The 26,478-nt window shown below is 43.1% G+C and overlaps 1 protein-coding gene across 1 annotated transcript in view; it reads right to left on the reverse strand.

Moving 5' to 3' along the window:
• PCSK2 (proprotein convertase subtilisin/kexin type 2) overlaps nt 1–26,478 on the reverse strand; it is a 262,157-nt gene that overhangs the window by 50,491 nt on the left and 185,188 nt on the right. The window contains exons 7-8 of the mRNA XM_032142938.2: nt 10,648–10,736; nt 3,121–3,296 (exon numbers count right to left, since the gene is read on the reverse strand). Coding sequence (XP_031998829.1) covers nt 3,121–3,296; nt 10,648–10,736 — 265 coding nt within the window. The remainder of the gene's footprint in view (nt 1–3,120; nt 3,297–10,647; nt 10,737–26,478) is intronic.

Here is a 26,478-nt window from a genome sequence, read left to right on the forward strand (position 1 = left end):
CCTTCCCCTGGGGCCTGTGACAGCTGTGGTTGGAGGTGCCCAGAGTGTCACAAAGGTCTGGAAGGACCTGGCTGTGTCCCAAGGAAATTGTCTTTGCAAAGCCAGTCTGTGGGTTAGATCCAGCCTGTGTGCCAAAGTTAGCCACCCACTGTGCTGAAGGGTTCCACTTGGTTTGAAATATTGTTTACTATTGTTTAGGGCTGAGACTCTGGGGAAGTTACATGTGAACTTGCCAATTTTTGTCCAGCGAGATGCTTTAGTCTGGTAAGACTAGGAATGTGTGTAAGCAAGCAACAATTTAGTAAGGATCCAAAGTTAGATTTCTCATGGCTAAATATAATCTAATCAGACTGAGCTCATTTCATCAATTCTTTTACAAATTTTACATTGCCTAGCATTCAGAGGCTTAGACTCACTAGGAATACAAACACGGACACAGGGACAGAAGCTAAGGGATGATTTTGGAGGCTGTGAGTGGTGAAGAGATGGAGAAAAATGGGGTGGAAGAGGCCGGGTGCGGTGGCGCATGCTTGCAATTCAAGGCCAAGGTGGGAGGATCTCTTGAGTCCCAGAGTTTGAAACCAGCCTAGGCAACATGGTGAAACATGTCTACAAAAAGTTAGCTGGGCGTGGTATCATGCGCCTGTAGTCCCAGCCACTCTGGAGGCTGAGGCAGGAGAATCACTTGAGCCCAGGAGGTTGAGGCTGCAGTGAGCTGAGATTGTGCACTGCGTTCCAGCCTGGGTGATGCAGTGAGACCCTATCTCAAAAGAAAAAAAAAAAGAAGGTAGAAGAAAACCTAATCTAAAAAACCAATGGTAATAGGCACACACTTAGTTCTAAGCTTCCTGGCAGCCAAAGGAAAAAGGGAAACCTAGTGGGGTAAATTTTGAGGCAGTGTTTGTGGGAGGCGTTCCCTAGAAGCAGAGCCTGAGAGAGAGATTCAGCTGCCCCAGACTCATTGAGGGAGAGCTCTCAGGAGCAACCTGTGAGCAAGGGAGTGAAGGAAGATACAGAGGGGAAGGAACCCCAAAGCTATGTAGTCTTGGGTAAAGCCTACCCTTGGCCTGGCCCACAGGGGGCTCTGGACCATAAATGACATTGAAGACTCCTCCCTGTTGGAGGCAAGCAGGCTCCTGCCTTAGTCATCGGCTGTGGGCTGTGCCCTGGGTGTGGGGGGCATAACTTTCTGGGAGAGAGTCTATCTGTCAGGGCAATGCTTCGTGAGAGGGGCCATCAGCAGCCAACACTCACAGCAGCTGGGGTGGCCCCCAGGCCTGCCTGGTAAAGGGGATTTTGGTGGACACCAATGGCATCCATTGTAGTCATAGATTTCAATGAGACTTTCAGCCTCTCAACCATAACATTTCGTGTCTGCATTAATTCCATATCCACCCCCTGAACAGCTCATCCACTATGTTCTGAAGCCCCGGGCCGGTTCCTGAGGATGGTCTGGGCAGGAAAACACATGTTTTCTGACCTCAAGAAATGTATGGAAAAGCAGCCTTCAATTTCCCACTCTTATTTTCTTCAATATTCTCTTTTTTATGCCCACGTTAAACATACAGTGTTCTGTACATTCACTTATATTAGTGTTATCAATGTATAAGTAATGAATTTATGCATTTTCCATAAACAGACTGTACATAACTTAAATGTGTATGTGGAACGGATGCATTTTATAATTTATTTATAATAGTGCTGGTTCCTATAGCCATTTCATCTATTTGAAATTTACCAAAATCTAAGAAGCAAATTTAAAAACATTCCCAAAATGGAGTTCCAAAAGCCACACCCAAAATCTCACGCACTGTCCTTTCCCTCACTTAGCACCACACCACTTACTCCACACACGGCAGTGACCTTGCGGTGTGAGTCCCACATCCAGGCTGATTACAGAGAGTCCTCTGGGAGCACAGGGAGGGGACCACTGCTGGCCTGGCAGGCAGAACCGGCCTGAAAGACCGCATAAGCCAAGGGGTGGGAGGTGCGCCACGCATGGCAAGTAGATGGATGCATCCGAACAGCTCATGAAGACACAACAGTTTGGTAATGGATGCTCAGGTAACGAATCTATTGGCCGAGGCCCCAGGAATCGTGGAGGAGAGACGAGCCATCCCCAGTGTGCCCGGTCCAAATTCCTGACCGAGAGCATCCCAAGCATAGTAAAGGAGTTGTGTTCTGTGCTCTGAAGTTTTGGGGTGGTTGCTTAAGTGGCAGTCAAGACTGGGACAAATGCTGACCCTTTGCAGGCACTTCTCAGTGCCCAGCAGTTGCATCTTATCTCATTTACACATCACAGTGACCCCGTGACCCCTCATTATCACCATTTTACAGGTGAGGCTAAGTCACTTCCTGATAGACTGGAGCCCAGAAATCCTCTGGTCTCTGAGGCTGGGGTCGTGTCTCCTCTGGGATGGCTCCAGCCCCAGCGTCTCAGAGAAGGGGCCCCCTTCCCCTCCCTGTGCAGCACTGACCTGCATCTCATCCCTTTGGAGGCTCTGCCCGGCTTCCTTCTCCTCGGCTCTGTCCAAGCCTGGGCTAATCTTGAAGGAGCGGCTGTGAGGATGCATGCTCAGACCCCCTGCCCCACGAGCGTCACGGTCATAGTCCTGGCTGCCGCCTCCTGGATCTACCGCCCCATGTACGCGGAGACCCCACATCCTGTGTGCTACTGCCAGCCAACAACTGAGTGGGTGGTGGGGGTGCCTGTGCAGGCCCCTTTCTGTCTGTGATGGGCAGCTTTGGCGTGGGGACTGCTGTCTGAGACCCTCCCTCCCCAGCCCCTTCCTTCCCACTGTTGTTCGCAGGAGCCAGGTAGGCATCGTGTCTGAGGCTCTTCTGCCCTCTCTCCTCATCCTTCCCAGGCCTCCCCGCAGTCAGCCTCCTGCATGGCTAAGCCCCTGTGCTGTCTGATTCCTGCGTTCTGCCCTCTCTCCTCATCCTTCCCAGGCCTCCCCGCAGTCAGCCTCCTGCATGGCTAAGCCCCTGTGCTGTCTGATTCCTGCGGGACCTGGACTCACACACAGGGTGACAGTGGTTCACCCAGTTGCCTCTACCCCTCCACCCACTTTGTCCCACCTTGTGAGTGGCCAGGGCCTAGAGGGCCGGCCCCCTTACCTTGTTCACGCCATCGGCCATGGCCTGCAGCGTGAGCTCCCGGGGCCCATCCACTGTCTTGCCGTTGTCTGTGGGGCCCCAGCTGGCGCTGTAGATGTCGATCAGCTGCGGCATATGGCTGATGGAGGAGGCCTCGATGATGTCCGTCATGAATGGCTGGTCCAGCATCCGGATGCCTGTGGACACGTTGAGCAGAGGACACCAGGTTTGGGTTCCCCAGTTCGCAGGAGACAAGGAGGTGGAGGAGGGCTTGGGCCCTGGGTACTTGGAAGGGTTGGAGATCTCAGGTGCTCTGGGGCCACTGTGCAGTCCAGGGATCAAGGAGGAGGCACAGACGGTCCTACTGGCTCCTTTCTGCATCCCACCCACATCTTTGCTGATGTAATGATTTAAAGACAATTTTATTCCCCTAGCAAAACTTACTAGAATTCATAATGGGAGAGACCACCTTTGCTGAAGCGATTCTTTGATAAGCTCGTTTCTAAGTAGAAGCTCGGCCTCAGAGAACTGGGTGTCGGCTGCAGCCAAGTTTTAAGGGAGAAAAAAAGCTACTACACATGATAAATGGGGGAGGCAATCGATATTTGATATTTGAGGAGAAATTCCAGCAGGCAGAGGGCAGGGGACAGAGAGAGGGGCAGGGGCAGGGGCAGTGCAGGAGCGGGTGGGGTCAGGAAAGAGGAACTCCCATTTGCACTGTAGCTGAGAGGGACTTTGGAGAGGACAGAAAGGCAGAGATGGCCATTCTAAACTGTATCAGTAATTCTGTGTCAGACGGCCGCCTCTCCTTTCTTCCCTATAGCATCGCTGTAAAGTTTGTGTTCCTCTCTGATGCTTCGTGGGAGTGATTTCTTGCAGGATGTTGGGAAGGAGCAAAGTCCTGCAGTCCAGGATAGTGTGGTACACACAATCCTAAGACACAAGGGCACAGGGTGAAGGTGCCTGCGCTGCCCCTGCTGAGCTGGCGCTCCTAGGTCTCCAGTCCCCGTCTGGTCATCCACAAAGGCCTCTCCAGGGGGAACTCAGCAGCCACCATTGAGTTGGGTGTGCTGTCTCCCCATCACTACCCTCAAAACTTCGCTGACAGGGTCACATGCCTCTCTCTAGGCTTTGTCATCTGGATGGTCAGTGGGTTCACGATTCTGTGGCATGGAGCTTAGAGTGCTAGTGAAGCTGACCTAAGTCTTTCCACTCACTGTGATTATGGAATGAAGGGGTTGAGCCGTGCACAGTCAAAACCTGGGACCCAAAACTCCTTCCTTGTCCCCGGTGGCCAATGGACGTTGTGCCTCCAGGACACTATTTCACAAGCCTCACTCTCTAATATGGCGAGCACGTCAATCAAATTAAAAGCCACCCAGGTTCTTGCCAGAGACCTGAAATGGACACGAAATTGCTTTCTTTGCTGAGGGTCTACTACTTTCAGGCCCCAGGAGACTCAACGATCTCACTTTCCCCTTCACTGCTCATAGCCCTCTTCTTGTGTACCTTTAACCTTCTACTGCAACTGCTTATTTGTATGTTTCATACACCACCAGAAGGCATGGTCTTTGAGTATAGGGCATGTGTCTATTTTGTTCACTTCCGTGTCCTTGAGGATCAACATGATACTTGGTATTTATTTTAAGCTTGACAAATATTTGGTGAATAAATATCTGGCATTATTACCTTATTTAGTTGATTTTCTCCCCAACACAAATAACAGGTCCAGAAGAATGAATAACAGGCTCTGCTCATCCATCTTCTACTGTTAACCCATAAATGTAATCACCATTTTTGCCAACAAACATCCAGTTATCAGTTAGCATTCTTTCTCCTGGAGGAAGCTTATCTAGAATAAGCCTAGCCTTTGGTTTGAACTTTCCAGATGTTAAATTTTATGGTTCATTTTATAAGGAGATGGGAAATTTAAGACATTATTTTGCTTTTGGCCAACCTATATTTTTATTTATTTAAAAACTTTATTTAATGCAGGTGACCAATAAGCCATCGAATAAACTGGTCAGTGGAGCTTCTTCTTGTGCAAAGTCACGCCCGCTCTGTGGGTGGGAAGTAAACAGAGAGAGGCTGGTATTCACTTGCTCAGATACTCTTGAACTTGCCTAGTGCCCAGATGACCAGGACCGAATGGCCCACTCAACTGGAAGGTGAGAAATTCAACCCTGGCCAAAGCAGGCTTCTGCTGCCCCACAAACCAACCAATGTCAGCCCTGGATTTTGCCAGGGCTGGTGCATGGCACTTCCAGCTGTGCCTTGAACCCTCTTCCTCTTTGCAGCTCTTATCACCTTCATGGGCTCCCTCTGTGCTGCACAAGAACCTCAGAGAGGATGTGTATTAATCTTCTGACTGTTTTAACATTATAGGGTGGCCACAGGCTGAGAGCAAGTCTCTCATTCATATTCAGGGACCAGGCGCCCGACATTCTTTTAATCTTGTTAAGCTCAAGAGGAATGAGGCATGCATTAATTGAATGAGATACAGTATTAATTTTGCAAGCAACTGCACCATTAGCAGCCAAGACAGAGGCTCAGTGTGACCCAAGGGTTTTTAGGGAGGGCCTCTCCTCTGCCCCTGGATGCTCTAGGAGCTACAGGGGAATGTGGGGTGGAGACAGAGAGTAGACTGAGTGAGAGAGAGGGAGAGAGAGAGAGGCAGACAGACTGTGAGAGAGAGAGAGGGTAGATAGAGGGAGAGAGAGAATGGGAGAGAGAGAGGCAGAGGGAGAACAGGTAGAGAGAAAAGGAGAGGAGAAGCAGAGAGTGGGAGAGAGAGAAGGTAGAGAGAGAAGGAGAGGACAGAGAGGAGAGGGAGAGAGGGAGAGTGTAGGAGAGAGAGAGAAGGAGAGGACAGAGAGAGGGAGAGTGTAGGATAGAGAATGTAGAGAGAGAGGGAGAGGACAGAGAGGAGAGGGAGAGAGGGAGAGGGTAGGAGAGAGAGAGAAGGTAGGGAGAGAAGGAGAGGACAGAGAGAGAGAGGAGAGGGAGAGTGTAGGAGAGAGAAGGTAGAGAGAGGGGGAGAGAACAGAGAGAGAGGAGAGGGAGAGAGTGAGAGTGTAGGAGAGGGTAGAGAGAGAGGGAGAGGAGAGGGAGAGAGAGAGGAAAGGGAGAGAAGTAGGAAGGGGGGAGGAGGAGGAGGGGATGAAGGGAGGAAGGGAGGAAGGGAGGGAGAGACAGAGAGGAGAGGGAGAGGGGGAGAAGGGGGGAGGAGGAGAGGAGGAAGAGAGGGAGGGAGGGGGGGGGAGAGAGAGAGAGAGAGAGAGAGAGAGAAATCAAGGGAGTCAGTGTCCTCACATCCCTAACAATGCTGATGTGTGTATTTGATGGGCAAGAACAGACACAGGCACACATCAAGTGTTTCTATCTGACCCCAAGCAGGCCTGCACAGCACATTAATGAGTAGAGGTGACTCTGTGGGTCTCTTCCATTCATTTAGAGCCTTCCCCGTCTGCCTGTGCAGCGTGCACTGTGGCTAGCCCTGGTGCCCTGGGGGCTGCATGTCCAGGGGATTTGAGCTGCACCCTCTCTGCCTCTGCTCCTGTTGCACAAGGTGTGCTTGTCCCTGCCTCCAGTAAATGCTACATCTGCCCACAAACTTCGGTGCTCATCAATGCCACTTTTTGTGCTCATGAATATTAGCTCTGGATGGTAAGGAGGAAGTTCATGCTCACCCAGGTTTTAGGTTCTGAACACTCATGTTAGTCATTGTACTTACAGTGATTTTTACTTGTTTATTGAAAAGCTCAGGTAAAATATGTTTATCTGCAGTGTTATGACATTCATTGGCCAATAATAATAATGATAATAATATGTGAAAGCAATTCATAGCTGGTAGAGAAATTTCACAGCATTTTCACAATGGTCAACAGTGTGGTTTTTAAATATTTTTCAAAATCTTCAATCAAAGGTGATCTCATCCCGAAGCCCAGTGTGTAAATCTGTGTGCTTTGGTTTAAAAAGGAAGGTGAATAGGACCAAAGCCACCTGGCCTGGCCCCTTCTTGGGGCTGCTCTGAGAGTCTCTGCAGAAATCCAGAACAGTGAGGAACTGTAGAGCCCCACCCTCAGGCGCCTCTTGTCCCTGAGCCCTGGTTACTCTCTGTCCTCTTTCATGAGTTGTTATCTGACTTTTTTTATTTGCTCCCTGTCTTTGTCTCCTCCTAGACTGTGAGCTATACGGGGCAGGGGACCTGTCCGCCAGCTTCCATCCCCTGCAACGGGAATGTGCCCACAGTAACTACAGACCACACGAAAGGCCTGAAGGCAGGAGACAGTGTTATGACTCCTTGATGCAGTCTCAGAAATATACATTTGAACAATTTGCAAAAACCGTCATTTGGAAGGTCATTGTTTGTGGTACATTTGCTTGGTTTTGTGGATTTTGAATAACACATTTAATTTTAATTTTTGACTCAATCTTTTTGATTGAAGATGTTGTTTACTTAAAAATTAAAATGAAAACAGAAAGGAGGAAAGAATGGGGTCCTTTTTAAAAAGACAGTTACTTGAATAAAGGCATTTTCAAAATAAAAAAATGTAATACTTTTCCTTCAAAATTTATACAATTAAATCAGTGAAAATGGAAATGTAAATAAACTTTCAAATAATGTTTCTGGGGTTATTAAAGCTTGAAGACTGCAGGATGACTTTTGGGACATCCCGTATGTGCGGGTCTACACGTCACAGAGTTTGAAATGAAGACAGACACGAAGAGAAATGAAGGAGAAGATCTTTGCACTGATTAAAATGGGTTAGGGGCTAACCTCTGGGACACACCAAGAATGCCTACAAATCAACGAGAAAAAGACAGGAGCCTTGATGGAAAAATGAGAAAAATTTATGAACAGGAGAGGAACTCAGGCAGATGCAGAGATGCTCAATGCTCTTTTCTGTTCAGAGGACTCAAATTACAATCTCATCTCCACTCTTCTTTTTTGAATCCTTGGGTTAAGATTCAACCACATTTTAACTTTGGGCTTTTTCTGGAGACAGCGTGGAGGGGTGCTGGGGAAGGACCTCAGACATCACAGGGGCGCCCCCCTAACCTGCAGTGAACGAACACCTCTACTTTGAGACCAGCAACGATCCGAGTTGGCCACCAGGTGGCGCTTTAGACCTCCTTAGCCCAGAAGGCTCCCGAATGGAAAGATTCTCTGGAGGGTTTGGCTCATTTTTAGCAAATAATTAAAAACCAGCCAACTTTTGGAATTGCCAGCCAGGATGAATAAAATGTTTTCCTTAAATTTGTAAGATAAACTCTGCTGTTTTTGCAATCCATGAGTAATTCCCCAGTGCTTCCTAGAGAATTCATGCTGACGCCCCAGAGAGCCAGAGGACACTGGGTTCCCTAAGGCACAGGCACGGGACTGGAGCCTCGCAGCCCTTGTAGTTAGAACCAGCGTACGTGGTCACAGGGGAGCCAACCTGGGGCTAAGGGAGTGGGAAAAGAAAGAAGGGAGCCTCCCTTGCTCAAAATCTTTGGGTGGCCGTTCTTGGTTTCTGGAACCTCAAAGCGTTGCTGTGATGCCCTAGCTGTCCTTGGGCTTCACGGAAGCCCAGTCGCGTCTTTGAGGTGTCAGGCTGCCTTCAGCAGGCGAGGCAGAGGCTGCTGCACCTGCCGGATCCTCTGGCCCGCTCCCTGGCTTTTTGCCTGGGGGCGTCCTCTGCTCAAGGAGCTCCACTCAGTTCAAGCGAGCTGGGCAGGCTGGACAGGCCCGACGGCACCCCCAAACAATGAACGATGGGAACCGGGAGATTAATGCCACAGCCTCCTCACGTTAGCGGGGTCAATTCTGAGGGGTGTTCTCCACACTCCTTCAGAGAATTACCTGCAGGACGAGGCCCCTGTTGTCCATGAGACTCACTTTGTTGGCCTTCATTCCTTTCCTTTCTTCTTCCCCCACTCCCTCACTCTGGCTTCCGGGGACCACCTCCCACATTAACTGCTTGCCCGGAATCCTTGTCTCAGGTTTTGCTTTTAGGAAGAGCAAACTAAGACAGCAGGAGAATTAGATACATTTGATGAGCACTCAATGCTCAGATGTTTTCAGAGTGCAAAAAATAAGAGAAGAGGAAAAAAGGAAAAGAAGGAGATGGAAAAAGAAGCTCCCAGGAACCTCCAGAAAGCTGTGCGCTCCCCCTAACTCTTTTAACTTTTGCAGGTGGTCGTTTTACTTTGTTCAAAAAACCAGTTACCTTGGGTGTGTGAATAAGAAATTCAGGTTTGAATTTTTCAGTTGCTTCCAGTTCTGTCCTGTGAGTAGAGAACCCGCCTCCCTTAGATTCCATCCCAGGTCTGAGACTGGCTTATAAAATATTAACCGAGTGATATTCTTTCCCCTGAGCTCATAATGGCTCCTGACATTTTAATGCCAGCATTTTGGATGCACACAAAGTAAAGAGAGCTGAAACCCAGGGGCTAAGCCTCCTCTATTTACATTTTAGAAACCTCCAGATGTATTCTTTTGTGACATTCAGCACCCAGTTCAGGCAAGCCTCTTAGCAAACAGTGTTGAAAAGAGGTTAATAGTCGGTTTGTATAGGTTACTTTTGCTTTATTTAGTTCCACGGAAATGGGGTGTCAGCAGAAAGTAGGTTTATGGTTCCATTAAATTGCCAGGAAAAGAAAATATCAGGACAGTTGTAAACAAAAAAGAAAAGAAAAAAGAAAAACAAGGTTGGGTGACTAAGCCTGAATAAATTAAGAACCAATTTGATGCAAAACTTGGAACAAGACTGGAGCCACTCCATTCTCAGACATCTCGTTGGAAGCTTATGAATCTTTCAGTCTCTGTCTCTGTCTCTCTCTCTCTCTCTCTCTCTTTTTTTATTTCTGAGAGGGGAGGGATGTTGGTTTCTAAATTTCCAGTGACTTGCCACTCTTATTTCTAAAGGCTCCATAAAGAGGAAATTGTTAAATATCCTACCCTACCCAATGAAATGTAAGAAAAAGGTTCTAGGTAGAATTTCTCTTTTTAAAGATGAGTTCCATCGTGCAAAACATTTTGAAGAGCTCTGAGTATGTTTACAAATAATTTGTACACACCACCTTGTATTCTATAGTCTATATTTGAGTCTCATTAAAATGTTATTGACACTGATACAGAAGACTGACAATTCTATTTATATAAAGTTCAAAAACTGGCAATAACCATTTTTTTTTTTTGCTGTTAAAAAACAGGATCATGGTTATTCTTGAGTGTCTGAGTAGTAACTGGAAGGGGACATGAAGGGCTTTGGGGTGCTGGTTACGTTTTGTTTCCTGATCACTATATGGGTATGGCCAGTTTGGGAAAAGTCATTAGCTTATTTATGATTTGTTAACTTTTTTGAATTTATATTATGCTTAAATTAAAAATGTAAAACTATATTGATATTGCTATGCAGGTTAAAAGAAAAAAATTTTTTTCACTTGTGCCAAATCTGTGGATCCTAGCTTTTCTGCACCAGTGGGATTTTTTGCTGGGTCATGGTCAGCCTTGAGATCAGTGTGATACCTAGTGGGGGCCTCTGTTTGGCAGGGATGACTTACCTGCTACCTTGGAGTTGTATGCTACTCCAACTCCACAGATATTGTTGTTGGCGGCAGCAGAAACTTCTCCTGCACATCGGGTCCCATGGCTTTGGAAAAATATAAAGACACATTAGTTACACAGTGAAACGAATTTGGCTACATCTCTTATGGGCTCAAAATTCTCTTTGGAACAAGAATGAAATCTGCGTATCATATACAAGTAAACCCTGTGTCACTGAAGAGGTCAGCCCTTGTGTTAAAGTTCTGTGAAGACTTAAAGTGCTGAGCAAACCATTATCTACCTGTCTTTTAGTTTTCTGTAAAGTGCCCCATTTTGGGGTGGTTTGTAAAGCTGCAGTAGTGAAATAAAACAAGTATAACCTGAATCACTCAGAAGGCTGTGTTTTCAGACTCAAACAGCATTCAAGATGCAAAAGATTCCAATGGTACAAATCATCTGGAACTACCAGATCCAGCCATGAAAAGTCCACTTTATATATATTTATTTATTCATTTTTTTTTTTTTGAGACAGAGTCTCCTTGGTCACCCAGGCTGGAGTGCAGTGGTGCAATCTTGGCTTACTGCAGCTTCGACTTCCTGGGCTCAGGTGATTCTCTTGCCTCAGCCTCTTGAGTAGCTGGGACCACAGGTGTGTTCACCACGCCTGGCTAATTTTTTTGTGTTTTTTGTAGAGAAGGGAGTTTCCCATGTTGCCCAGGCTGGTCTCAAACTCCTGGGCTCATGCGATCCTCCCATCTAAGCCTCCCACATTGCTGGGATTACAGCTGTGAGCCACTGCACCTGGCTAGAAAAGTCCATTTTAATGATGGGTGAATCAAATGGGCACATACCCAGGTCTGCTGGGATCGTGCGAGTATGGCCTGCCGAATGCACAAGGTCTTTCCACTCACTGTTCAAACTGTGGCAAACAATCGGGAAATGTGGGTGAAGGGGTTCATTGGCTACATATCCCTAGGAATCTTCCATTTCTGCAGCATCAACTAGTGCACTGTCTGGGACATCCTCTTGGGACAAGCAAAGCTATCACACCAGCCCTTAGAAAAAATCACATCCAAGGGTTGAAAACACACACACACACACACACACACACACACACACACACACACACATTTTCTTTCTCTATATGAGTCAAAGTAAATCCTGCTTCCATAAAGGCTACATATTTCATGCCTCAAAATTCTCTTTGGAACAAGAATGAAACCTGCCTATCATGCACCCAGATATGTAAACCCAGTGTCACTGCAGAGGTCGGCCCTTGTGTTAAACCTGTCCCTGTCCTGAAACAGCTCACCAAAGGCTGGAGGACAAGTGCATGTGAACCAGCTTGAACAAAGTAAAGATATTAAATAAGTCTTCTGTGTCCTTCATTTTGGCCCTTCAGCGGGGGAGAGGAATGCCATGGGCTCTCCAGAGGAACATATGGGAAGAAACATTTCATTGCTAAATTAGGCGACACTAATTAGCAATCAGCCATAAATAGAGGTTTCTTACCATTGTTCCTAACATCAAGCCTTCTCACAACCCTGGGCTTTTGAATCTGGACTTCTCTTGTCATTTATTTTGACTGAAAGAATGTGGCGGAAGTGATGAGCCTGGGGCTCAGGAGACCACGTGGCTTTTCTGCTTTCTCTTGCCACCCTGTCTAGGCTCCATGTGTCCATGTGAGCAAGCCCAGGCTAGCCTATTGGATGATGAAAGACACATAACCTGTAATGCCTGACACCCCAGCCAACAGTAATCCACTGACATGTGGCTGAGGTCATCCTAAACCGATCAGCCCCCAGCAACCTGCCAGCTGACCAGGGAGACAAGGGTGAGCTCAGCCAAGACAAGCCTAGCCTGGTCCAGATCAATAGAACTTTCTAGCCAACCTATAGACTTGGGAGCAATAATCAATGCTTATTGTTTCAAGCTACTGAATTCTGGAATAATTTGTTATGCAGCATTATCATGGCAGTAGATTACGGATACGATGAATGAACAAGGCTAGAGGGACACCATGGCTCACGTGTGGGGAGTCAGGGTTCACACCTGGACTGTCATGATGACTGTATTGCGGCTTTTGTGAATAGCCTGTATTGAGGGGCTGCTGGGGTGTCCAAATGAAAACCTGAGGTCCTGTGCCCAACCCTGTGGGTTTCCTGAGAGAAAGAACAGGCACATCCTTTCCATCCACACTGCTGGCTTTTGCACCAGATCATCTCACTTAGCTTTTCCAGCCAAAAGCATGTATTTATATATGTACTACACTTAGGGAATAGTGTTAGATATATACAGCAATATGAATAAAACAACCTCTTTTACCAACACCTACTATGAGATGGGCCCTGTGCTGAGAGTGTTACATGTATTATTCTATTAAATCCTCACAACAGCCTATTATTATCCCCATTTTAAAGATGAGAAAACTGAAGCTTAGAAAGATGTGAAGTCACTTCTCAAACAGGAGGCAGGACAAGAATTCAAACTCAGGTCTGCTGCTTCCAAAGCCCTGCCCTTAACCATGATCTTTAACTATCATGTAATCCTATCAGAAACATGCAGATTAAAATTGTAATGGTTAATTTCACTTGTCAATATGGCTGGGCCACGAGGTATCCAGATATTCGGTCAGACATTATTCTAGGTGTTTCTGCAAGGGTATTTTGGATGAGACTCACATATCAATTTGTGGACATTGACTAGAGCAGCTTGTCCTCCATAATGTGCGTGGGCCTCATCCAATCACTTGAAGGTTTAAATAGACAAAAGATCTGGCCTCTTCTGAGAAGAGAGAATTCTCTGGAAGACTGTCTTTGGACTTCACCTGTAACATTGGATCTTCCTGGTTCTATAGCAGGCTACCTTTGGACTTGAGCTGGACCACTGGCTCTCAGGGTCTCCAGCCTGCTGGCTTACCCTGCAGATTTTGGACTTGCCAGTCTCCAGACTTAGGTGAGCCAATTCCTTATAATGAACCTCTTTTTATATGTATACACATCCTACTGGTTCTGTTCTCTGGAGAACCATGATGAAAACAAAAAGTAACTAAGTAATTAAATCTGCTTTTACTGGTTTTTTAGTTCAGTCATTTGCTAATACCCATATTAGTCTGTTTTCACACTGCTATGAAGAAATACCAGAGACTGGGTAATTTATAAAGGAAAGAGGTTTAATTGACTCACAGTTCAGCATTTCTTGGGAGGCCTTAGGAAACTTACTATCATGGTGGAAGGCACCTCTTCACAGGGTGGCAGGAAGGAGAAAATGAGTGCCAGCAGGGGAAATGCCAGATGCTTATAAAACCATCAGATCTTGTGAGACTCACTAATTATCATGAGAACAGCACGCGGGAAACTGACCCCATGATTCAATTACCTCCACCTGGTCTTGCCCTTGACACGTGGGGATTATGGCAATTACAATTCAAAGTGAGATTTCGGTGGGGACACAGAGTCAAACCATATCACCATTCACCTAGGTATTCTGGTACAGTATTGTCTCTCACTCTGTAACATGGTTTTTGTTGGTGGCAGAAAATGCTAAATGGTCACCAGTCATTCTCTTTTCTCCCCAGGCTGCAGTAAGGCTCCCATCCTCCCTTGCACTTGTATGTGGCCATGTGACTGAGTTATGGCAAATATGTGAGCAGATGGGTAAATGTATTTGTAAACCTGGCCCATAAAAATTATCCTTGGGCAATTATTCATGCTCTTTCCCCTCAAGTAGTTTGATGCAAAAAAGCCCAGGAACACTGGAAACCTATGCCAAAGATGAAAGGAGCCTGCATCCCCGAATCACGGCTTAGAGGAGAGCTGCTCCACCAGGAATACAGAGATGGACTGGTGGGTGAGTGATAAACACACTTTTTTTGGTGCTAAGCCACTAAACCACTAATATTTCAGGGCCAAGATTTATTTGTTACAGCTACTAGGATAACCTGAACTAGCACATTTTAATCTTATTTCTATTGATTATTCCTATAATTTTATTAGCTGCTACTCGATAAACTGTTTTGGAAGGATAAATTCTAATAATAAGTGACATAAACTAATTTGAAGGATCCCACAAAAAGAGATGTTGGGTGACAAGGATCAGTACAAAGCAGGCTTTGATGAACAGAAAAAAAATGGCTGCGTCTAGTGGTCGAATTCCCCTGCCCTCTCACTAGGTGTGTGCAGGGTGCATGATGGACTTTTGGCATTCCCTTATTTAATGCACACTTTGAGGCTGGTGTGTAGAAGTGGGTCTTTTAATGGTGAATGGGCCTGTCTGACACTTTGGGGTTTCCATTTTGGCTCAGGCTTATTATTTAAATAAGTGAAATTATGAAATATTTTAAAAATATAGACTATTTCAGTGAATAGTACGATGACTCTCATACAGCCACCATCCAAGTCTATCAAAGCCAAACATTTTTCATACTTTGGATTATTTTTAGAAAAACATAATTCTTTATAGGCTGGGTGTGGTGGCTCACTCCTGTAATCCCAGCACTTTGGGAGGCCAAGGTGGGCGTATAGCTTGAGGTCAGGAGTTCAAGACCAGCCTGGAAACCCCGTCTCTACTAAAAATACAAAAAAATTAGCCAGGCATGGTGGCCTGTGTCTGTAGTTCTAGCTATTCGGGAGGCTGAGACATGAGAATTGCTTGAACCTAGGAGTTGGAGGTTGCAGTGTGCCAAGATTACGCCACTGCACTCCAGGCTGGGTGACAGAATGAGACTGTCTCAAATAAAAAAAAAGACTGGGCGCTGTGGCTCATGCCTGTAATCCCAGCACTTTGGGAGGCTGAGGTGGGTAGATCACTAGGTCAGGAGTTTGAGATCAGCCTGACCAACATGGTGAAACCCCATCTCTACTAAAAATACAAAAATTAGCCAGGCGTGGTGGTGCGTGCCTGTAATCCCAGCTACTCGGGAGGCTGAGGCAGGAGAATTGCATGAACCAGAGGGGCGGAGGTTGCAGTGAGCCAAGACGGAGCCACTGCACTCCAGCCTGGGTGACAGAGAGAGACTCTGTCTCCAAAACAAAAAACAAATCCCCACCCAAGAAACAACATAAATCTTTACAGATGCAATTGAGGCCCTGTCTGATGCCATTCCTTCCCCTCTTTGCTTCCTCAGAGGTAAAAACTGTACTAAGTTTGCTGTTCAGAATGTTTTTATGAACTTAGGTATGCATAAGCATATATGCCACTCTTTGAATGTTTCACACTCTATGTAAAAATTTCTTAGTATATGATCTACGTAAAATTGGCTTTATTTGCTACACTTTCTAAAGTTAACTTGTGAATTCTGGTTCATCCATTTTTAGTGCTGTGTAGTAGTCCATTATAAATATGCTGTGATTTATTTATTTATACTTCTAATGATAGGTATTTAATTTGTTTGAATTTGCTTGCTATTACAAATAATTTGAAAAGAAACATTCTTGTTTATTATTTCCATGTACACGTAAGGAAGAGTTTCTCTGAGGTCTTCTTGTAGGACTTAAAGCAGGTTATATGGCTATGTAGTACCTCCTTCAAGGTGCGAGCAATCCTGTTGCTCGATCCTTTTCAACATTGATCATTGTCGAATGTTATCATTTTTGCTAGTCCAGTTGGTGTGAAATGGCATGTTATTGTTTCATTTTGCATTTCCTCGTCACTAGCAAGGTGATCTTTTCATAGGTTATTTGGCTTAGATTTTCTTTTCTGTGAATTGCCTGTTAATAACCTTGGCCCATTTCCTCGATTAAGGTATTTATTTATTTTTCATTGATTTGTAGCTGTTCTTTACAAATTTTGTATATTAAGCCCTTTTTCCATAAAATTTGCTGCACGTCTTCTAGTCTGTGGCTTGTCTTCCAAATTTATTTATTGTGACTTTTTTTTTTGAAGAAAAGTGTCTAATTTTAATGTAGCCAGCTTTATCAATCATTTATTTTTCCAAGTGGTTTTGTGGCTTGTTTAAGAAATCCATCCCTAATTTACATTCTGTAGAGAATCCTCTGCCCTTTCCAGATCTTTTTACAATCCTGAAGAGATTAGCTGAGAGTCTAGCACCTTTTAAAGGTCTGAACAGGAATCATCTGTCATCTATTGCCTCTAAGAGTGGCCACTTAGGAGATTTCATCTACATAAAAAGAACCCCAGTCTCCACAAACCCTTATCTTAACCCAGACACAACTTTCTATTGATTCCAGGTCTTTAGGTAATAACTCTTTCAACCAATTGCCAATCAGAAAATCTTTGAATCTACCTATAACCTGGAAGCCCCTGCTTCAAGATGTCCTGCCTTTCCAGACCAAGCCAATGTCTACTTCCCATGTATTGACTAATGTCTTATGTCTCCCTAACACATATAAAATCAAGCTCTAACTCAACCAACTTGGGCACCTGTTCTCAGGACCTCCTGAGGCTGTGTCATGGGTCATCACCCTTAACTTTGGCAAAATAAACTTCTAAATCAATTGGGGAAAAAAGGAAAGAAATCAATCCCTATGTCGTGATCATAAAGATGTTTTTCTTTATTTTTTCTAAAAGATTTATATTCATTTAGGTCTTTAATTCTCCTGGAATTTATTTATGCTCAGTATGTGGTGTGGGTGCCTATTTCTCCCCATGTGCATAGTTATCACATTTATTGAATACCTTCACTCCATCCTTTCCTTATTGTTTTTATTGCTATCTTAATCATATATTAGGGTTCCTTTTATGTGGTGTCTGTTTTTGCCCTCTGTATTCTGTTTCTTGATCTTTTTGTCTCTCTCTATGCTAATCCTGCAATCTCATATTATTATGGTTGTGTAATGTTTTGGTATCCAGTCGGCAAAGCTTCCCATCTTGCTGTTGTTCTGTTGTTGTTGAACTTCTACCTCATTTTCTTCTTCTTTATCTTCATTCTCTTCCTCTTTTTTCTCCTTTTTTCCTCCTCCTTGTTTGTCTTCTTCTATTTTGGCCACTTGTTTTTCCATATCAATTTTAAAACAATTTTGTCTAGTTCCACTGAATAATCTATTGAAACTTTAATTGAAATTGCAATGAATTAATATATTAATTAGATATGATATCTTTATATTGTTCCATCTTCTTATCCATGAACTTAGTATGCCACTCTATTTATTTAGGACTCCTTTAAGTCTTTTGTAAATTTTGTAATTTTCTTCTTAATGATCTCACACCTTTTCTTAGATTTATAACTATTTGATTGGCTATGAATGTAGCATAGTGTTGAATTAAAGAGATGACAGGGAGAACCCACATCTTGTCCCAGACTTGGAGAATGCTATCAAAGCTTCATCATGAAGAATAATGTTTGCTGTAGGTTTTTGATAAACAGGCTGTTATCTTCAGTTCGATAATTATCTCCTCAAGTGCATCCAGGCTAGATTTTATCCCATTTATTGAGATTTTATTCCACAGGCTGTATTTTTCAGCTGCAATTGGTTCTTTTCATGTCCATGCTTTTGTTTTCGCCTATGTTTCCACCATCATTTAGTTTTCTTTAAAATAGATGTCATCCATGCATTTATCACTCTGAACAAACTAAAAATAACTTATTATAAAGTCTTTTTCAAGACTGCTTCATAGAACCGATTTCATATAGTACAAATTAATATCCTGATTTTTAGTTTTTTTAGGTGTATTTTTTTCAGATATTTTGGAATATTGGATTTTAGGATAACTTTGATATGGAGATATTTTTTCCTTTTTTTTTTTTTTTTTACATCTCTTCCTTTCCTGGCTACTGACCGTCCTATGGTTGTTTCAACTGACTCCTTAGTTCTGTTTCTGACAGCCAGTTTCTACAACAGTGTTTCAGGGATCTGCATTCACAGAGATGAGGAGATAAGACAGATTAGTCAGCAAGCCAGTGTGCAACTTGGCCAAGTTCATGCACATGAGGCTGTCTTTGTCTTCTGGTCTCCAGTCTCTCTGCATTTACAGATTCTTAGACAACAGAAGACCCATGGTGGCCAGCTGCAGTCTTTTCATCCTTGGATTTGGAGAAAGAAGCTCCAGTGTTAGACATATTAGAACTGAAATGCAGAGACTTCCTGGCTAGTTTGGCATTGACCACGTTTGGTGGCTAATGTCCAATGAGCTCTACAGGGTAAGACTTTGGAGTTTCAAGAGCCTACTTGATAGAATAGATGAGAAATGAATAGCTCAGGCAGAATAGGTTAGAATAGGTGATAGGTGAGAATGAGCAAAGCTGCCTCTGGGGAAGTCCCTGAGTCTGCTGGCAAGCACCCATTGCTTTCTGGAGAAGTGAGCAGACTCTTCATCTTTCTGAAGCCAGATGCTAGACATTTCAATTTTCCTAAGAGATCAACTTTGTCTCATGCATACAAGGTATCTTTGGCTATAACTCCTTCTTCAACCAGCAATACAGAAACACAGGCACTAGAATCTTGACAGAAAGTTTAACCTTGAGCTGACTGTTATCTAGTTTCTGTCAAAAGCCTAAATGAGACAGCAGATGTCTGAGAAAGGTGGGTGAATGGCGGAGCCATCCATTTACTCCTGTAGCATAAATTCTCCTACTTTTCTTTGTCGTTGAATAATCTTTGACTTAGCTCCTGTAGAAATCTCTTTGCTGAATTTCACAACTCTTGGTTGCCGGTTAGGGAGTGCTTACCATGTGCCATGCTCTGTACCAAGCACTCTATACCTGTTTTGAATCCCCAGTACAAGCCTTCAAGGTGGGAGCTTTAGTCCCTGTTTATAGATAAGGGAACTGATTCAGGGATCACTCATTCCATACCAAGCAATTAACATAATATTACATTTGTCTACATAATGTGCTGTATTTCTCTCTCTTAAGAAAAGAGTTATTGCCGTCTGAGGACCATAAAATCTCTATATGGCTCTACACATTAGCTTACAAAGTAGAACTAATTATACCCAAATATAGGTCTTTCTTTTACAATCTTTATAATTTTCTCCATAACCCCTAAATCTATATTACATCTACTCCTTTTAGCTGAAGGAAAAATTTAAATAATAAATACTTTTCTAATCCAGGTAGGGGACTAGAAATTTACAAATTAAATGCTGTTGGATTTCACTGTGCTCTGGTTTGGATGTAGAAAGGGTTAGTTACAAGCAGTCACCTTTGAGCTAATATCGACTGATGAGGTAGTCCTAAAGCTCACATGAAAAAGACTATGTCTTTGAAAAGAGTTTGCATTTTATTATCCAGGAGGTGTTTCAGAATTAGTTCATAAAGACATAAGGGAAAGATGTTCATCTACTCCAGAACCGTTAAGTATCACCAGGGTAAGGTATCAGCTTACATCAGTGTGAAAATAGCCAACCAGAGAGGGCCTTTTTTCTCACACTCTTTTGTGGCCTGTTGCTTGAGGTTCTTCAGAATGAAGTATGACTTTTAATAAGAAAATGAAAGTTAATCCCAGAAAACCTTTCTTATTTGAAGGTTTAACTAATGCTATCAATCACATTGGCTCACAAAGAGATAAATGTTCTTCAGCCTCCATTTATCCATCTTCCTTCCCTCCATTTTGTTTGCTTGAATAATAAATGTCTTCTCTCTTCCTGAATTTATAGTAAACTTTATGCAGCCAAGAATTGCATCTAACCTAGAATCTCTCACTATTTAGGGTTTAATAGATAGAGTATGCTGCATCCCCTGATGCTTCATAAATATCGTCAATGGCAGGGATGACATTTCAGTGGTGAACGCCTGTCAAAGAAATGCTATGCAAGAGAGATTTTTATGGACAACAGCACAGTAATGGAATACAGATCTGCAATGCATCACCAAACATTGACCTAAAACGAGCAGGGCTGCAAGATTATTGACAAAACGTGGGCTGCAGACCTTGAGAGCAGCGGGCAGCTTGAAAATGGACAGATGTCAAGGCCACTCAACATCTTGGCATGGTTGAAAAGGTATGTCACTCATCCATCAACCGGCCAGCAAATATTTTTTGAGTGCCAGCAAGGAAAAAAATGTAATGCTGAATCCTGATACCTCCCAGCAAATCAATTATATCTGTTTTGCACATTACTGATGCTCATTAAATGTGTATTTTCTACCTTTTTGCAATTTGAGTTACTATTATTATTATTTTGTTTGGTCAAATGTATTTTCCTCATTGCAAGCTAAGAGAAAATTACAATCTTTTTGAAAATGTCTTAACTGTGTTTCAAGTACATCCCTGGAGCTCAGATACTGCATGTAATTATTAAATGGTTCACAGTAGAATAAATACAGTTGCTCTGCTTAAACAGGAATAATCCAACAAAAGCAAATCAAGCACAAGGCAAGTTATTCTAATATACACATTCCCTAAAAGCAGTTCTGCATATGTATGAAGTTTGTTTTCCTAAAGCACCCTTGGCTTGGAGTTTAATAAAGGAAAACAATGAGTACGTGCAGAGGGTATGAGATGATGGTTTCAAGTGTCAGGAAAACCTAGGAGAGATGTGTTGCAATTGAACTCAGTCTCCCAACCAAGGGGAACATTTTACTTCTTTGTTTGAGTGTCCCTTATAGTGCATTTTATTTTCTACTTTCACAGCAGTGAGAATCTCGTGCTGGACAGCCACTGCCTTTTCCTGTGAAGCAATTGCTCCTGCACTGTAACTAGCCTTTGTGGCAGTCAGTGTGGCTGGAATAGTTAATAGCAACAAGCCTATCGCTGGTCAGCATGTCAGCCCTATACTGGAGTTTCAGGGCATGATGACACCAGCATTTCTCAAGAGCACCAAGTCTGCTGAACAGAGATGGGGCATGGGATTTGGTGCCTATGCCCAGAAAACACCTGAAGAACCTGTGGGATGCCTTGGTGTCTGCACAGCTGGTGGGAGGCTCATGCTGGGTCCTGTGCCAGCCAAGAACAAGTGCCAGGCTCCAGGCTATTGGGGCTTCTGAGAGTAGCAGCATATCTTGAGTGTAATGAGAGAATGAGCCTCATCTATGCCCCTGCCGCAGTTTCTGACCTAACCACAAAATTTATTTTTTTCTCCTAGCAACTTTTCCAACCCTTTTATGCTCCACCTCACTTGCGGATCCTTCTTAGAAGGCTGGCTTCTGCACCAGCCTCCAAATCCCACAGCAGTTATCCAGACCACCTCCTGAACATATCCTGCACCTCCCCGCCAGCCTATCTTTGTCCAGATTGTATCCTTGCACTGGGATACGTTTATTCCCTACTCCCAACTCTACCTATTACCTTAGATAAAATCCTAGACCAATGACCCACTGGCATCAAATCCTGCCTCCACTTCTTATTAGCCCTGTAAACTTGCACACGTAACTTAACTTCTCTGTGCCTCAGTTTCCAAAATGGGGAAATCATAATACCTATTTCAGAGGGTTATGACGAGAAGTAGTTGAAAGAATACATGCAAAACACAGAACAGTGCCTTAAATACAGTAACTGTTCAACTTGCATTAGCTCTCCTTGTGTTATTTTAGTCTGGGCTACATTTTTGCATTGTAGTAACTTGGGCATCTGTTGCCCGATCATTTGACATTGCAAGCTCCTTGGAAGCTTGCATACCAAAACAGTTTCATGATACCAAACTGAAGTCCTAGTTCTGTTATTACCTCTTTTTATGCCCTATGCTTGTTAAATTTACTTCTTGTTATTAGAAAAAATCAAAAACATACAAAAATAGAGTAAAATCCCATGTACTCATCACAGAGCTTTAACAATGGTTAACTCATAACCAATTTTATTGCCTCTATACTCCAATCATTCTCTTCCCTCCTGCCTCAAACCATAAGTAATATTGAAGAAAACATCAGATATAATATCATTTCATCCCAGAGGGGTTTTTAAATAAACATGTCCTACACTCATGGAAGGGACACTTTATTCAAATTCTCCTTCACTCAAGCAGGAATCATCTCCAGGATAATGGTGATGTTTTGAACTAAGGATTTTCCTGGTGCTGTGGACTTGAGCTTCACCTCACCAGCCTCCCATAATCATTTACAATGGTAGTTATGTATTGAAAGTAGTTGTGATTTGAGTGGTGGCATCATCCAGTCTTTGTAATAACAAGCCATAGTGGGTGAGGATCTTTGAAAATGACTTGATAATTGAAAAGAACCCATTTACTGGTCAAAGTGGACACTCTGTCTTAGTCATTGGCTCCCTAAGGCATGGGGATCATGCTTGCCTGAGTCACTATGACTGTGTCTCGGGTAATTGGACACTTGGGAATTCTTACCGCTGACAATGATGAGTTTTATTGCCCTAAGCACTAATTAGTCCTAATTGGAGGTTTTTAACTGGTTTAAAATTATACTTTTGAGAACAAGTTTGCAAATGAAATATTTAAGAGAGAAGACATTTCCTTAGTGTTTTTAGTTTTTTTTAAACTTTCTTTTTTTTACACTTTTAAGTTCTAGGGTACACGTGCACAACATGCAGGTTTCTTACATAGGTATACATGTGCCATGTTGATTTGCTGCACCCATCAACTTGTCATTTACATGAGGTATTTCTCCTAATGCTATCCCTTCCCCAGTCCCCCATCCCCCTGACAGGCCCTGGTGTGTGGCGTTCCCCGCCCTGTGTCCAAGTGTTCTCATTGTTCAGTTCCCACCTATGAGTGAGAACATGCAGTGTTTGGTTTTCTGTCCTTGTGATGGTGTGCTGAGAATGATGGTTTCCAGCTTCATCCATGTCCCTGCAAAGGACATGAACTCATCCTTTTTTATGGCTGCATAGTATTCTATGATGTATATGTGCCACATTTTCTTAATCCAGTCTATCATTGGTGGACATTTGGGTTGGTTCCAAGTCTTTGCTATTGTCAATAGTGCCGCAATAAACATATGTGTGCATGTGTCTTTATAGTAGCATGATTTACAATCCTTTGAGTATATACCCAGTAATGGGATTGCTGGGTCAAATGATATTTCTAGTTCTAGATCCTTGAGGAATTGCCATACTGTCTTCCACAATGGTTGAACCAATTTACACTCCCACCAACAGTGTAAAAGTGTTCCTATTTCTCCACATCCTCTCCAGCATTTGTTGTTTCCTGACTTTTTAATGATCACCATTCTAACTGGTGTGAGATGGTATCTCATTGTGGTTTTGATTTGCATTTCTCTGTTGACCAATGATGATGAGCATTTTTTCATATGTCTGTTGGCTGCATAAATGTCTTCTTTTGAGAAGTGTCTGTTCATATCCTTTGCCCACTTTTTGATGGGGTTGTTTTTTTCTTGTAAATTTGTTTAAGTTCTTTGTAGATTCTGGATATTAGCCCTTTGTCAGATGGGTAGATTGCAAAAATTTTCTCCCATTCTGTAGGCTGCGTGTTCACTCTGATGGTAGTTTCTTTTGCCATGCAGAAGCTGTTTAGTTTAATTAGATCCCATTTGTCTATTTTGGCTTTTGTTGCCATTGCTTTTGGTGTTTTAGTCATGAAGTCCTTGCCCATGCCTATGTCCTGAGTGGTATTGCCTAGATTTTCTTCTAGGGTTTTTATGGTTTTAGGTCTAACATGTAAGTCTTTAATCCATCTTGAATTAATTTTTGTAAAAGGTGTAAGGAAGGGATCCAGTTTCAGCTTTCTACATATGACTAGCCAGTTTCCCCAGCACCATTTATTAAATAGGGAATCCTTTCCCCATTGCTTGTTTTTGTCAGGTTTGTCAAAGATCAGGTGGTTGTAGATGTGTGGTGTTATTTCTGAGGCCTCTGTTATGTTCTACGTATCTGTTGTGGTATCAGTACCATGCTGTTTTGGTTACTGTAGCCTTGTAGTATAGTTTGAAGTCAGGTAGCGTGATGCCTCCAGCTTTGTTCTTTTGGCTTAGGATTGTTTTGGCAATGCAGGCTCTTTTTTGGTTCTGTATGAACTTTAAAGTAGTTTTTTTCTAATTCTGTGAAGAAAGTCATTGGTAGCTTGATGGGAATGGCATTGAATCTATAAATTACCTTGGGCAGTATGGCCATTTCCATGATATTCATTCTTCCTATCCATGAGCATAGAGTGTTCTTCCATTTGTTTGTGTCCTCTTTTGTTGAGCAGCAGTTTGTTGTTCCCCTTGAAGAGGTCCTTCACATCCCTTGTAAGTTGGATTCCTAGGTATTTTATTCTCTTTGTAGCAACTGTGAATGGGAGTTCACTCATGATTTGACTTTCTGTTTGTCTGTTATTGGTGTATAGAAATGCTTGTGATTTTTGCACATTGATTTTTGTATCCTGAGACTTTGCTGAAGTTGCTTATCAGCTTAAGGAGATTTTGGGCTGAGATGATGGGGTTTTCTAAATATACAATCATGTCATCTGAAAACAGGGACAATTTGACTTCCTCTTTTCCTATTTGAATACTGGCATTTCTTTTTCTTGCCTGATTGCCCTGGCCAGAACCTCCAACACTATGTTCAATAGGAGTGGTGACAGAGGGCATCCTCGTCTTGTGCTGGTTTTCAAAGGGAATGCTTCCAGTTTTTGCCCATTCAGTATGATATTGGCTGTGGGTTTGTCATAAATAGCTCTTATTATTTTGAGATACATTCCATCAATACCTAGTTTATTGAGAGTTTTTAGCATGAAGTGCTGTTGAATTTTATCGAAGGCCTTTTCTGCATCTGTTGAGATAATCATGTGGTTTTTGTCATTGGTTCTGTTTATGTGATGGATTACATTTACTGATTTGCATATGTTGAACCAGCCTTGCATCCCAGGGATGAAGCCCACTTGATCATGGTGGATAAGCTTTTTGATGTGCTGCTGGATTTGCCAGTATTTTATTGAGGATTTTTGCATCGATGTTCATCAGGGACATTGGTCTAAAATTCTCTTTTTTTGTTGTGTCTCTGCCAGGCTTTGGTATCAGGATGATGCTGGCCTCATAAAATGAGTTAGGGAGGATTCCCTCTTTTTCTATTGACTGGAATAGTTTCACAAGGAATGGTACCAGCTCCTCTTTGTACCTCTGGTAGAATTTGGCTGGGAATCCATCTGGTCCTGGACTTTTTTGGTTGGTAAGCTATTGATTATTGCCTCAATTTCAGAGCCTGTTATTGGTCTATTCAGAGATTCAACTTCTTCCTGGTTTAGTCTTGGGAGGGTGTTTGTGTTGAGGAATTTATCCATTTCTTCTAGATTTTCTAGTTTATTTGCATAGAGGTGTTTATAGCATTCTCTGATGGTAGTTTGTATTTCTGTGGGATTGGTGGTGACATCCCCTTTATCATTTTTTAATGTGTCTATTTGATTTTTCTCTCTTTTCATCTTTATTGGTCTTGCTAGTGGTCTATCAATTTTGTTGATCTTTTCAAAAAACCAGCTCCTGGATTCACTGATTTTTTTTGAAGGGTTTTTTTTGTCTCTGTCTCCTTCAGTTCTGCTCTGATCTTAGTTATTTCTTGCCTTCTACTAGCTTTTGAATTTGTTAACTTTTGCTTCTCTAGTTCTTTTAATTGTGATGTTAGGGTGTCAATTTTAGATCTCTCCTGCTTTCTCTTGTGGGCATTTAGTGCTATAAGTTTCCCTCTACACATTGCTTTAAATATGTCCCAGAGATTCTGGTATGTCATGTCTTTGTTTGCAGTGGTTTCAAAGAACGCCTTTATTTCTGCCTTCATTTCGTTATGTACCCAGTAGTCATTCAGGAGCAGGCTGTTCAGTTTCCATGTAGTTGTGTGGTTTTGAGTGAGTTTCTTAATCCTGAGTTCTAATTTGATTGCACTGTGGTCTGAGAGACAGTTTGTTGTGATTTCTGTTCTTTAACATTTGCTGAGGAGTGCTTTACTTCCAATTATGTGGTCAATTTTGGAATAAGTGTGATGCGATGCTGAGAAGAATGTATATTCTGTTGATTTGGGGTGGAGAGTTCTGTAGATGTCTATTAGGTCTGCTTG

The sequence above is a fragment of the Hylobates moloch genome, unplaced genomic scaffold, assembly GCF_009828535.3.
Source record: "Hylobates moloch isolate HMO894 unplaced genomic scaffold, HMol_V3 SCAFFOLD_21, whole genome shotgun sequence".
In the NCBI taxonomy this organism is placed as follows: domain Eukaryota; kingdom Metazoa; phylum Chordata; class Mammalia; order Primates; family Hylobatidae; genus Hylobates; species Hylobates moloch.